The sequence below is a fragment of the Melanerpes formicivorus genome, unplaced genomic scaffold (assembly GCF_026170545.1).
Source record: "Melanerpes formicivorus ecotype bairdi unplaced genomic scaffold, bMelFor1.0.p_v2 SCAF_500, whole genome shotgun sequence".
NCBI lineage: Eukaryota > Metazoa > Chordata > Aves > Piciformes > Picidae > Melanerpes > Melanerpes formicivorus.
In genome coordinates, this window is record NW_027142852.1 from 3,267 (window position 1) to 17,141 (window position 13,875).

General features: G+C 56.7%; 1 protein-coding gene across 1 annotated transcript; it reads right to left on the reverse strand.

Moving 5' to 3' along the window:
- Positions 1-1,987: 1,987 nt before the first annotated feature.
- Positions 1,988-12,666, reverse strand: MYMK (myomaker, myoblast fusion factor). The gene is made up of 5 exons (XM_068170656.1): positions 12,532-12,666; positions 10,022-10,136; positions 6,083-6,231; positions 5,166-5,282; positions 1,988-2,134 (listed from the first exon to the last, which is right to left on the reverse strand). The coding sequence occupies exons 1-5, from the start codon at positions 12,664-12,666 to the stop codon at positions 1,988-1,990; spliced, it is 663 nt and encodes a 220-aa protein (XP_068026757.1).
- Positions 12,667-13,875: the final 1,209 nt, after the last annotated feature.

Below are 13,875 nucleotides of genomic sequence, written 5' to 3' on the forward strand. Positions count from 1 at the left end.
TGTGCTTGGGGTGGCTCAGCAGGGCCCTGGCCATGGGGCAGCCCTGTGGGTGATCCCCTGGGAAGTGGCTGCACACCCTCAGAGCCAGCTCTTGCACACAGTGACAGTCACAGGATGGTAGGGGTTGGAAGGGAGAAGATCATCAAGCCCAAGCCCCTGCCAAGGCAGGGTCACCTAAGGAAGGTGCTTCCTGCACCCAGCTCTGACTGAGGAGCACTTGGGACTGGTTGTGGGGGGGATGCCCTGAGCAGTGCTCCTGTGGCACAGTGCTCCAGCTGCCTGCAACCCATGGGGCACACAAACCCCTCAGAGCACCTTGCAGAACACCCTGGGGGCTCAGGAGGACCCTGAGGGGCTGTGCTGGTTTAGGTGCTGGTGAAGCCTTGGGAAGCTCCCTGCCAGCAGCAGCTGCTGGGGCCATGCCACCACTCAGCAGTGCCTCTTGGATGCTCAGGGCTTCATCACTCATTGCTGTTGCTCTTGGAAGCTTGTTTGGGGTTTGGTTGTTGCCCCACTGCAGGAAGTTGCTCTGATGAATGACCAGGGGTGGATTTCTCTTCCAGAGGAGCCCAGGCTTCATGTGGGCTCTCTGTGGCCATCACTGTATATCAATACTGCTCTAATTGCCCATGACATAGAGTCTTGGCAGTATTCCCAGTCAGGCTACATAAATCATCCACTTCTGCTAGAGTAAATACTCTGTTAGAGGAGATGTTGGAGGCTCACAGCCCTCCACCCCCCCTCCAGGACCTTCTCTGCCCTGCCTCTCTGATTTTCCATGTCCTTTCCACACTAAATGAAGCTCTCAGTCAGGGCACCTGCTGCCCAGCCATGGCTGCAAGGGCCAAGTGCCCAGTGGGGCAGCTCCTTCCAGGCTGGGGCCTGTGGACAGGGGGAAGGGAGGGGTCAGGCACTGGAATAGGTTACCCAGGGTGGGGTGGTGGAGTCCCCATGCCTGGAGGTGACCAAGAAACCTGTGGGCATGACCCTCTGGGACGTGGCTGAGCAGCCATGGTGGTGTGGGGTTGGTGGCTGGACTCAATGATCCTGGAAGCCTTTCCCAAGCGAAACAACTCCCTGATTCTCTGGGCAGAGCTCTGCTTTGGGGCTGGCATCTGCCCTCAGCTGAGCAGGGGCTGAGCTGGTAAGTTTCTTGCACTGCTTAGGAAACACTGCTGTTGCAAAGTCTTTGTCAGCAAGGATTATTTACACCAAGAGAATGCATAAATAAAACAGTGAATGTCTCACCAAAACAACACAGCTGCTGCTAGCTGGCTGCCACAGGTGGAGCCCTGGCTGCTCCTGCTGGGCAAACCTGCCTGCAGGGGACAACCAGTGCTCTCCTGGGGTGCTCAAAAGGAGTGCAGCCAGCTGGGCAAGGGAGGTTCTCAGTCTCCTCTGCTCTGCACTAGTGAGGCCACATCTGGAGAGCTGGGTCCAGCTCTGGGCTCCCCAGAGACAGGAACCTGCTGGAGAGCATCCAGTGCAGGCTACAAAGCTGCTGAGGGGCCTGGAGCAGCTCTGTGAGGAGCAAAGGCTGAGAGCCCTGGGGCTGAGAGCCTGCAGAAGAGCAGCCCCAGAGGGGAGCTGATCAGTGCTCAGCAAGAGCTTGAGGGTGGGGAGCAAGAGGCTGGGGCCAGGCTCTTCTGAGTGGTGTCCAGGGACAGCACAAGGGGCAGGGGGCACAAACTGGAGCCCAGGAGGTTCCATCTGAACAGGAGGACATCTTGGGTCCTCCTGGGCTGGTGCAGGTGACATGCCCTGAGAGCACAGGGGTGTCCAGCCCAGCAAGTGCTTCTCTGGGGAGAAGATTGGGTATGGAGCAGAGGGGAAGTGCAGCCTTGGCTGGGGCTGCACAGGTGAGCACTTCCCAGGGAGGAAAGCCTGGGGCTGTGCACAGGGCTGGTGGGAGAAGATGCTGATTCCCCAGAGGAAAACACAGCTTGCTGTTGGTTGCATCCCCCTGGGAGCAGCAGGTGGAGTGCCCTCAGACACAGCAGCAGAGGGTGGAGCAGTCCAGCTTGGCAGGGGTCCCACCACCCCCAGCCTTCTTGTTCTCCTTGGGCAGCAGCAGCACGAAGGCCATGGCCAAGGCACAGTGGTAGAAGCTGTGCACGTAGGTGTAGTCCCAGTCCTGCAAGAGGGGAGAGCAGGCAGTGAGACCTGCTGTGGGTGCAAGGCATCACCCCCCCAGCTGCACAGAACCCTTTGGGCTGGAGGGGACCTTTGAGATCAGCCAGTTCCAAGCCCTCTGCCACGGGCAGGGACACCTCCCACCAGCCCAGGCTGCTCAAAGCCTCATCCAGCCTGGCCTGGAACACCCCCAAGGAGGGAGCATCCACAAGGTCCCTGGGCAGCCTGTGCCAGTGTCTCCCCACCCTTAGTGTCAGAATTGACTCCCAATATCCAGCCTAAGTCTAATTTCCAGTCTATTTCTGATGTCTAGTCCAATTCTAATATCCAGCCTAGTTCTTATACCCAGTCTAATTCTAACATCTAGTCTAATTGTAACATCCAGGCTAAATCTAACAGCTAGTCTAACTCTAATATCCAGGCTAAATCTAGTACTTAGTCTAACTCTAATATCCAGTCTAATTCTAGTATCTAAGCTAATTCTGATATCCAGTCTGAATCTATCATCCAGTCTAAATCTATCATCCAGTCTAACTCTGATATCTAATCTAATCCTGATATCTAGTCTAACATCTAGTCTAATTCTAACATCTAGTCTAACACCCAGTCTAATTCTGATATCCAGTCTAATTCTGATACCCAGTCTAAATCTAATATCCAGTCTAAATCCAATCCCCAGTCTAATTCCCCTACCCAAACCTTGTTCTAACACCTCATCTCAACCCACCCTGCTCAAGCTCTCTGCAAGAGGGGAGGGGAGGGGGGGAGGGGAGAGGAGAGGAGAGGAGAGGTTCAGGAGAGGAGAGGAGAGGAGAGGAGAGGAGAGGAGAGGTTCAGGAGAGGAGAGGAGAGGAGAGGAGAGGAGAGGAGAGGAGAGGAGAGGTTCAGGAGAGGAGAGGAGAGGAGAGGAGAGGAGAGGAGAGGTTCAGGAGAGGAGAGGAGAGGAGAGGAGAGGAGAGGTTGAGGAGAGGAGAGGAGAGGAGAGGAGAGGAGAGGAGAGGAGAGGTTCAGGAGAGGAGAGGAGAGGAGAGGAGAGGAGAGGAGAGGAGAGGAGAGGAGAGGTTCAGGAGAGGAGAGGAGAGGAGAGGAGAGGAGAGGAGAGGTTCAGGAGAGGAGAGGAGAGGAGAGGTTCAGGAGAGGAGAGGAGAGGAGAGGTTCAGAGAGGAGAGGAGAGGTTCGGAGAGGAGAGGTTCGGAGAGGAGAGGTTTGGAGAGGTTCGGAGAGGAGAGGAGAGGTTTGGAGAGGAGAGGTTTGGAGAGGAGAGGTTCGGAGAGGAGAGGAGAGGAGAGGAGAGGTTCAGAGAGGAGAGGAGAGGAGAGGTTCAGAGAGGAGAGGTTCAGAGAGGAGAGGTTCAGAGAGGAGAGGAGAGGAGAGGTTCAGAGAGGAGAGGAGAGGAGAGGAGAGGTTCAGAGAGGAGAGGAGAGGTTCAGAGAGGAGAGGAGAGGTTCAGAGAGGAGAGGTTCAGAGAGGAGAGGTTCAGAGAGGAGAGGAGAGGAGAGGTTCAGAGAGGAGAGGAGAGGTTCAGAGAGGAGAGGTTCAGAGAGGAGAGGTTCAGAGAGGTTCAGAGAGGAGAGGTTCAGAGAGGAGAGGTTCAGAGAGGAGAGGAGAGGAGAGGAGAGGTTCAGAGAGGAGAGGAGAGGTTCAGAGAGGAGAGGAGAGGTTCAGAGAGGAGAGGTTCAGAGAGGAGAGGTTCGGAGAGGAGAGGAGAGGTTCGGAGAGGAGAGGTTCGGAGAGGAGAGGAGAGGAGAGGAGAGGAGAGGAGAGGAGAGGAGAGGAGAGGAGAGGAGAGGACCCAAATTCCTGAGATTTTTGCCTCTGTCACAGGAAAAAAATAATTAACAAATAAAAAGGATTTCCAGCCTTAAAAAAAAAAAAACAGAGAGAGAAGAGAGAAACAAACCAACCCCAACCCCAACCCCCGGAGCCAAGTGGATTTAACAGGTTCCAATTTGCACGTTTCCCAGTTTCTGAATGAAGTGTTTCATTACCCCGCGAAGGACGCAGCGGCGGCGGCGGGGCCGGGGCGCTGGGAAAGGGGAGGAGGGGGGGAAGGAAGGGAAGGGGAAGGGGGAGGTGGGGGGGAAGGAGGTGGTGGCTGCTAAGTGACATTTTTATGTTCTGCTAGAATTTGCAATTACCAAATGCTTTGAAAAGGAATCCTCGGGGACGGCTGGGAGGTTGTAGCCAGCGGCTCCCGGCGCTCGGAGCAGCAGCAAGGGGCAGGGGCGAGAGCGGGAGGGACCGCGGCAGAGGTGGCTTCGGGGGTCGTTGTCCCCGTGTGGGACAGATGGGATTTGGTCGGGGCAGGGTGGGTGGAGCGGTCAGGGCTGGGAGCAAAAGGTTATGAGCATGAGGCTGAGTGCTCCTGGGGGAGTCAGCTGAGAGTCTTGTCTTTGGTGTGAGCCAGCTCTGGATCCGGCTGTGCTTGGGTCGTAGCCAGTCCCTGCCGTGGTTCCACGAGGTGTCCTTAAGTCACCCATGTCCCATTTCCAAATCAGCCCCCCCTCCCCCCTCCCCAGGATATGACAGAACCGTTTGGAGGGCCGCATGTGCTGCGAGGGTGATGGAGCACTGCAGCAGGCTGCCCAGAGGGGCTGTGGAGTCTCCTTCTCTGCAGGCTTTCAAGCCTCATCTGGATGTGTTCCTGTGTGACCTGCTCCAGGGGATCCTGCTTTGGCAGGGGGTTGGACCTGGTGATGCCTGAGGTCCCTCCCCACCCTTGCCAGGGCTGAAGCAGGGGTGGTCCACGTCCTTGCCACTCATGTCCCAGGGGCAAAAGAGAGTGGCCATCACCCTGTGTGTCAGTCACTGCCCACACCATGGACAGTGGCCCAGGGGAGGGGGACAAGCAGGGAGGGACCTCAGTCCCTGCCACCAGACCCTGGCACACCAACCCTGGAGACCTGCACCTGAGCTGGGTGTTGTCCAAGGCTGGCTGCAGCCCAGTGGTGTGAAGGGAGGTCTCCTATCTCAGTAACATCCTTTACACCCTTGTGAAGCTGTGCTGGTGGAGAGTGCAGGCAGGTAGGTACCTCAAAGAAGAACCTCAGCATCAGTGCTAATGCCCCAAAACAGAAGCCAGGCCCAATCTGCTGGGTGTAGACACTCTTGTCTGGGTAGAGCCCTTTCTTCTCTTTCATCTTTTGTAGCTGGAAGGAAAGAGAGAGAGAGCAGAGAGTGTAGCCCCCTGGCTTTAGGAGCAGCCAGAAGATCCCATGAATGCTGAAACAAAGACCCCAGCCCAGCTCCCATAGGCTGTGGGGTCTGTCTGCATGGGGGAAGTCCTCCTTCAGCCCTGATCATAACGAGGAGCAGCTGAAGGAACTGAGCTTATTCAGCCTGAAGAAAAGGAGGCTGAAGGCAGAGCTCATTGCTCTCTGAAAGGAGGCTGAAGCTGGGTGGATGCTGGTGCCTTCTCCCAGGTAAGAAGCGACAGGATGAGAGGAAATAGCCTCGAGTTGCACCAGGGGAGGTTTAGCTTGACCATTAGAAAAGATTCCTCCACTGGAAGGGTCCTGAGCCCCAGGAACAGGCTGCCCAGGGAGCTGCTTGAAGCCCCAGCCCTGGAGGTGTGTGGAAGATGCAGAGCTGTGGTGCTGAGGGCCATGGTTTAGCACCAGGCTTGGCAGAGTTGGAGAATGGTTGGACTGGATGATCTTAGAGGTCTTTTCCAACCTGGGCCATGCTGTGACTGTGGCATGCAGGGCCAGGAGGTGTGGTGGGCTGCTCAGAGCACTCAGAGCTGGGGCTCCTCACTGAGGCTGCTTGCTGCCTGCCCGCTCACTGCTCAGGTTGAAGGAGGAGTTCTGCTCCTGCTGGGCTGTGCTGTGGGAGCTGGACCTCAAGGAGGCAAACCGGTGGCACAGGCTGGACCCCCCTCCCTCCTTCCCTATGCTGGGCTCAGCCTTTCCCTGCCCTGGGCGCCGGCAGGGGGCCCTTCCCTCCGTACCCATTTGACAGTGATCACCAGCACGGCCGTGCCGATGGGTCCCGAGTAGACGCCGTAGCCCCAGCGGTCGTGGTAGATCCTCAGGGCGATGGTGAGGACACCAAACATGATGAAGGTCGATCTCTTGGGTTCATCAAACTCTGCCAGGGCTGTGGCACCAAGCACAGGGGACGTCAGTTCACCCACCCCCCATCCTTGGCTGCTCCCCTAAAGGCTTCCTGGGCTCTGCCCTACCTGCCCTGGGGACCCTCAGCATTGCATCCAGGTCTGGTTTGCCCTCCCTCTGCCTCGCAGCTGGGGAAACTGAGGCACGGGGGTGGGGGAGAAGCAACCTATCCTAAGACATCTGAGTGGTGGGGGTAGGAGCTGATTCTAGAGGTCTTATGCTGTGACAGGACAAGGAGTGAGGGGTTTAAACTACAAGAGGGAAGATTGAGGCTGGGGAGAAGGAAGACATTTTTCACCCTGACAGTGGTGAGAGCCTGGCCCAGGTTGCTCAGGGAGATGGGAGCTTCCCCATCCCTGGAACCATCCCAGCTCAGGTTGTTTGGGGCTCTGAGCAACCTGCTCTAGTTGGGGATGACCCTGCTGGCTGCAGGGGGTTGGCACCTTTAGGGATCCCTTCCAACCCAAACCATTCCACGACTCTCTGAGCATTCAGTGCTGCACAGGGAAGCTAAAGGAGATTCCCCACCTGGATTTGTCTTCCCTGCCTTGGCTCAGCAGTCAGAGGTGATTGCAAGGATGCTTGCACCTGGGCAGCCTGCAATCAACTTTTAGGTTCATCTTTCATCTCCAGCCCTCCCAAACGTGCTGGCTCCATCACCTTGCTCGGGCAGGACATGTAGTGACAGGATGGGGGCCAGCAGCTTGAAACTGGAGTAGGGTAGATTTAGGTTGCACATTAGGAGGAAGTTTTTCACTGTGAAGGTGGTGGAGCACTGGACCAGGTTGCCCAGAGAGCTGGTGGAGGCCTCATCCCTGCAGACATTCAAGGTCAAGCTTGATGTTGGGGCTGCTCAGTCTGGAGAGGAGAAGGCTCTGAGGAGACCTAATTGTGGCCTTCCAGGATCTGAAGGGGGCTCCAAGAAAGCTGGGGAGGGACTTTTGAGGGTGTCAGGGAGGGATAGGGCTGGGGGGGGATGCAGCAAAACTAGAAAAGGGGAGATTGAGATTGGTTGTGAGGAAGAAGTTGTTGCCCATGAGGGTGGTGAGAGCCTGGCACAGGTTGCCCAGGGAGGTGGTGGCAGCCTCCTGCCTGGAGGTGTTTGCAGCCAGGCTGGATGTGGCTGTGAGCAACCTGCTGTAGTGGGAGGTGTTCCTGCCCATGGCAGGGGGTTGGAACTGGATGCCCCTTAAGGTCCCTTCCAACCCTGACAGTTCTGTGACTCTCTGATTGCTGTCAAGTGAAGCTTGGCAAGCTCACCCACTGCCCTGCTGGGTGGTGTGTCACTCTGGGTGGCTTCTGTCCTGCAGCTAAGAGTGGGGGGAGAAACAAAGAGGAGCTGAGCTGCCCTCTTGGGTGCACTAGGGAAAGTGTGGCCAGCAGGTCACTGTGGTGGGACCCCCCCACAACCTGCTCTGGGGGCAGGCTGGAGCAGACGACCCTTGGAGGGTCCCTCCCGACCCGCCGCGCTCTGCCCCGCCGCGGGGACCAGGCTGCTCCACACCTGCCTGAGGTTTGCAGGCTGGAAGTCAGCAGTGTGAGTAAATTAGGAGAGGCTTTTGTTGAGCCCAGAGCTGGGTAATAACTGATAAAAGTTATGGATCCCGGGAGGCTCCCTGCTTTTTTTCCTCCCCCCAGCTCGCACAGCTGTGTTATGGCTGTCCCGGATTTGCATTCCGGGAAGCCTGCCCGGAGGGGCTGCGGCCACGCCGTGTGCTCTGGGGCTTTACAAGCCACAGCAAGAGGCTTCCCTGGCCTGCACTCCCCACCCCCCTTCCCTGTCCTTGGATCGTGCTTTTATAGGGAGTTTGGCTAAGGGATCATGTCCGCAGTTTAATCTCTGCTGTCTCCCTCTGGGTCGATGTTTTAAACCTCGCAGGCCAGGAGTTGGGGGTTTTTTGTTGTTGTTTTGGGTTCTCCTCCTCCTCCTCCCCTCCCCTTTTCTTCTTTTCAAGCTGTCTGAGTGCAGTAATGAAGCAATCAAGTCGAATTGTTTTTTGCTGCAAGGAGCCAAAGTGTCTGGATCAGCTCTGACCTACCCTGACACTGCTGTCGGCCGCTGACGATTCCCCTTCAGAGATGATTTGCTCCGTTGCCCGAGCAGAGAGGGCACTCAAGTGCCAGCAGCAGGCTGGGAGCCCACCCTGGGGGCAAAGAGCTGCTTCTAAGGTTAATGTTTTCCTCACTCGTTGTTTTTTCCCCCCCTTGAGCAACCCTGTCTGGTGGAAGCTGTCCCTGCCCATGGCAGGGGGGTTGGATCTGGAGGGTTAATTCTGACCAACCTGGAACCAGCCTGGTTCCTTCTGGAGATGCTCTTTAAGGTCCCTTCCAACCCAAACCAATCTGTGGTTCTGTCATCATTTATCCTCTTGCATATCCTGGAAAAGGGACCAGGGGTGGACCTGTGCCTGGTGCTGCCCTATGGCTTGTGCTGGGCTCGGGGGCTGCATCCTAGGTGGAGGTTCTGCCCTGGAGCCCTGAGGGGGCAAAGAGGAAAATCCTGAGGGTGACTTGGAGCTGTAGGAACTCTGCCATTCCAGGTAGAGGTCCTGCATGATCCATAGAGCCCCAAGGGACAGAGAAGAAAATCCTGAGGGTGACCTGGGGCTGCACCAGCAGCTTGGTGACCCCAGCTCAGCAACAGGAGGACCCTGCCTGGTTGGAGCAGGGCCTGGGTGGGCAGCTGCTAGAGATGGTTTGAATCTGCTGAGCAAAGCCTTTGCTGTTGGAAAGGGATTACCCCCTCAGCCCTCTCCCCTTAACCCTTCTCTCTTCTCCTATCAGCAATACCAAGACCCTGCCAAAAAAGAGAGGGGAAATGGCAGGTTCAAAGTTTTCATCCTGTTTAATGCTGTCTTTGGGGTTTTCCCCCCATTCCTACTGTACCTTGTTTCAGTGGCAAATGAGGGACAAGATAAGAGGGAGGGGAAAAATAGAGTGGGCAAAGAAAAAGTGAGTTGAGGTGGCAAGGGCCAAGATATTTACTGAGAAGGAAGTTTCCCATCAGGGTTTTTGATGAACTAGGAAGACAGATTTGTGTTGACTAAACCTCTTTGGTTTGCAGGCTGCCAAGGGGAGGGGCAGATTCTACATCTTTTAATGCCCCCCAGGTCAGGACAGGACACTCTGATGGGCTCAGGATGGGGAGAAATGAAGAGAAATGGGAGACTGAAACCTTCTCTGTCAGGCAAACTAAGCCATCTTGGACCAAGTGAACCTTGGGGCCCCTTCCAAGCTGGAGTTCTGTGATCCTGTCCTGCCTTAGACTGAAGAACCAGGCTGCATGTGCTGCTTGCCAGTCTGGAATGAATCATTCTGCTGTTGGGAGGAGATGTGTAAGGCAGAGGGACAGTGGCACAAGGGGCAAGGGACACAAACTGGAACCCAGGAGGTTCCATCTCAGCATGAGGAGAAAGTTCTTTGGTGTGAGGCTGCTGAGCCCTGGAGCAGGCTGCTCAGAGAGGTGGTGGAGTCTCCTTCTCTGCAGAGCTTCCAACCCCAGCTGGGAGCTGTGCTCCTGGGCAAGCTGCTGTGGGTGCCCTGCTGTAGCAGGAGGTTGAACTGGATGATCTCCAGAGGTCCCTTCCAACTTCCACCACTCTGGAATGCCGAGCTTCCACAAAAGGCAGTCTCAGACTTGCACCTTTCAGATGGGAGCTCAGAGACAACCTCATTTCTGGGGCCTGTGCTGAGTAACCATCCCCCCCAGTGGTGCCAACAGATCCTTCCTGACCTGGTGTTCAGCAGGGGAACCAGGAGAGACCACTGCTTACCCATCAGGGACACCCAGAAGGACAGAGCTGTTCCATAGATGCTGAAGTACTCCAGGATGTCGTAGCGCATGAAGCACAGCACCGAGAGGCCAGGACCATCACACAGGTGGTAAAACTGGTCAATAAAAACCCCAAACAAGCCATTAAACCCCCTGAATCCCTTACCCACAGCCCAGCAAGGAACTCCTCAGCTGCTTTGAAACAGCCTGGGGGTGGCTGTGGAGAGGTTCCCCAGCCAGAACAGAGCAGTACTGAATATATCTGGGAGCTGATGCTCACCATTCCCAACTGCAAACCTCCTGAGCATCAGCATAGCATAGATTCTCTGTGGGCAAGCTTTGGTTTGCCTCCTGAGCCACCCCAGGCTTTGCAATCTGATGAGCAAGCTGCTTTGAGCTGTGCAGGGTTGTCCTCTCCAGCAGGAGAGCTCAGGGCTTGTGGTTGTAGTTGGGAAAGATTCTTGTCAAAGCAGCTCAGAACGAGTGCCCTGATGAAATGTGTCTGGGTGCCAGGTCACTCTCCAGGCTAAACAGGGCTTGCATTGGCCAAGGGCTGAATGCTGAGGAATTCACTCATTAGTGCATGCCCTTAAAAGCTGCTGGTTCCTGCCCATCAGCTCATTGATTAGCTTATTGGCAAACAAACCCCAACCCCGGCGCCATGGAGGCACAAACCAAGCCGAGGGAAGCCTTCCAGGGTGATCAGAGGAGCAGCTGAGGCAGCTGGGGTGGTTTAGCCTTCAGAAAAGGAGGCTGAGGGGAGACCTCACCACCCTCTACAACTGCTACAAAGGAGCTTGGAGTGGGGGGGGGGGGTAGGGTTTGGTCTCTTCTCACATTCAAGAAGTGACAGGGAACAGCCTCAGGTTGTGCCAGGGGAGCTTTAGGTTGGATAGAGAGAGAAATGTCCTCACAGAAAGGGCACTGGAACAGGCTGCCCTGGTGAAGTGCCCATCCATGGAGGTGTTTAAGAGGTGCACAGAGGTGGTGCTGAGGGATGTGCTGCTGGGGTGGGGTGAGCTCTGGGTGAGTGGTTGGACTCTTCCACCCTAGCCAGTTCTGTGACTCCATGATTCCTTGGGTTTGTGACTCCATGAGCTTATGATTCCCTGGTTTTATGGTCCTGTGGTGCCCTGGTGCCCTGACTCTGTGGTGCCCTGGTGCCCTGACTCTGTGGTGCCCTGGTTCCATGTTGCCATACTTCTGATTCCATGATGCTCTGATTCTGTTTCTGTCATGCCATGATTTAATGATCCTGTGGTCCCACGGCCCTGTGAATGCTCCCAGTGCCCTCCCAGCCCTCAGCCCTGCATGGTTTCTAGTGGCTCAGCCCCGTGCTTGGCTCTGAAGGAGTCTCTTGGCTGCTTGGCAGGAGCCCTTGGGCCACCCCCGGCTGTCCCGGCGCAGTGGGGCCGCTGCTGTTACTTATAAGGGGAAGTGCTCTGAGTCCTTTGGCTCTCTGCAAGCTCCTGGAGAAGGTTGCAGCAGGGCTGTGATTCTTTTCTCTGCTTGAGATTGGCTTTGGGGTGTCTGGAGACAGGGGGTGGGGAGGGGAAAGAAAGGATGGAAGACAAAGAGCCTGTTTCTGGCCGACACCGCAGCACTTGTCTGTGCCGGACAAATGCTTTCCCTGCTCTGCTCAGCTCTCCAAGGGAGGGGGAGGAGGAGGAGGAGGAGTGGGATGCTGCAAGAAAGGCAACAGCAGCAGCTGCTGCCCTTCCACCCCTCCACCCCCCCGACCATGCTGGCAGCTGCCTTCCCTTCCTTCCTTTCCCCATGCACAGACATTTTGCCTCTTGCACCTCCTGGGCAAGGACCTGGTCCACCTCCCAGCCCAGCACCTGCCAACTTTCCAGCTGAGCTTCTCTGGGAGGTGGAGCAGACACAGAAGTGGTGTGAAACGGAATTGTGGCTGTCTGGCTTCCCTGGGGAGCTGGGAGAGGGGAGGCTTGCTTGGGCTTTTATTTACTTGTTAATTGACCACTCCTGTAGACTTGATGGACCTGGCAGAGCTACCCCAGCACACCCAGGTAAGGCCACCCCACCGGGCAGCCTGACCTGAAGAACTCAGCACCACACCTAGAATCCTACAACTGCTGAGCTTGGGGAGGACCTCCAAGAGCATCCAGCCCAGCTGCTAAGCCAGCACTGCCAGGGCACCACCGAACCACAGCCCTCAGCACCACCTCCCCACGGCTTTTAAACCCCTCCAGGGATGGGGACTCCACCACTGCCCTGGGCAGCCTGGGCCAGGGCTTGACAACCCTTTTGGGGGAAGAAATTGCTCCTCATGTCCAACCTAAACCTCCCCTGGTGCTGAGGAACCAGCCTGGCTCTGGAGATGCTTTGTCACCTGGTGGGAAATCACTGGGGATGGATCCTCCGGGGGTCATGCTTGCTGCTGCTGCTGCTGGGTGAGGTCCAGCTGCCTTTGCTGGTGGAGTTCTGATGCAGAGAGCATTCAGGGGGGAAGAAACATGCAGGGGGGAGGGGGGCAGAGGGACATCTTACCGCCATGAAGAACATGGTGAAGAAGTAGACCATGGCTTCCATGTGGAAGCGCCGCCTGGCCGCGATGCTGATGACAGGGAGGAAGACCAAGGTGCTGAGGGTGGGCAGAAGGAGCTTGGCCACCAGAGAACCCATGGCTGCTGCCTTCCAGGGATGGGGGTCTCTCTCTGAGCTGGACAAAGACGGTGGAGAAGAGAAGCTGGGTTGGGTGTGCTTTAAAGTTTAAATGCCCTGTGTGCAGGCAGGGAGCAGCTGCTGCCACCCCGGCCACCCCCACCCCAGCCACCCCCCGGGCTCCTGTCTCTCCCCAGCAGGGGAATTCCTGAGGCAGCTGGTGGGCTCCTGGCAGCAGATGCTCTGTGCCTCCACAGGGTTTCCAAAGGAGGGAAGGGGAATGTTGTCCTTGCAGGCTTGGTGTCAGAGCTGGCTGAGGGTGGTGGCTTTGACTGCTCCCCCGTGGGGACACTTCACCTCTGCCCCCCCTGCCGTCCCCATGCTGAGCCTGGGGCAAGATGCATGGAAGCATCACCTGCTGCTCCATGCTGGCACAAAGCAGGGAAGAGCTGGGACAGGGCAGGTACCAAGGGGGGGTTTAAACCATCAGAAGCCAACCTGCTACCTTTGCTGTACCTGAGACGGACAAAGCAAGCTCCAACCCTGCCTTTTACTTCCCCAGAAAAGCTGAGCTGCAGTGGCTGGTCCTGCTCCAGCAGAGCTTGGCCATCGAGGGGCTCACCCCAGGCAGCATCTCACACCAAGCAGGCGGGCACAGGGGCACACCAAGCAGGCAGGTGTGAGCTGGAGTTGGAGGTAGGTGAAGTTGTCTCAGCCTTGCCCTCAGCTCCCTCCAGGAGCTCTGTCTGGAAGCGAGGAGCTGAGTGTCTCCGGGATGGAGGAATTTGAGCAGCTCCCCATGAGGTGCAGTGGAGCTGGAGGAAAAGAAACCCAAAGCCAAGCAGCCTTGGGGCTGCTAATCCACTCAGTGGCTCCTCTCCTTTTTACGATGCTGGTTTATGATATCACTGCTGCTCCCCTCCTGGGTTAATTTCTTTTCCTTGGAGCCTCGCAGGGATTCTCAGCATCTCTCTCTCTCATTTTTTTTCCCCCCCTCCTCGGTACAGCTGCTCCCAGGACGCAGGGAGCAGGAATGTTGTGCTTGAGCAACAGCAGCCTTTGTGGCTGCGGCTTTGGGGTGGTGATCCGAGCCACCGTCTGCTCCTGAGGCTGGTGGGATGGGCTTGCCTGACCCCCAGGGAGGGGAGGGAGGGGGGCCGGGGGGTCTGGTGGAAAGGCAGGAATGCAAGGAGAGAAGAATGCTCTTCAAACTGCTCCAGCCAAGCTGGA

Bases quoted from the DNA above. Each gene is read 5' to 3' on its own strand.
- MYMK (XM_068170656.1), bottom strand. From the start codon at position 12,666: ATGGGTTCTCTGGTGGCCAAGCTCCTTCTGCCCACCCTCAGCACCTTG. The intron at 6,232-10,021 runs GTAAGCAGTGGT...TTGGTGCCACAG, and splicing joins CTTCTGGGTGTCCCTGATGG to CCCTGGCAGAGTTTGATGAA. The intron at 2,135-5,165 runs GTACCTACCTGC...CCCCTCTTGCAG, and splicing joins TGCTGAGGTTCTTCTTTGAG to GACTGGGACTACACCTACGT.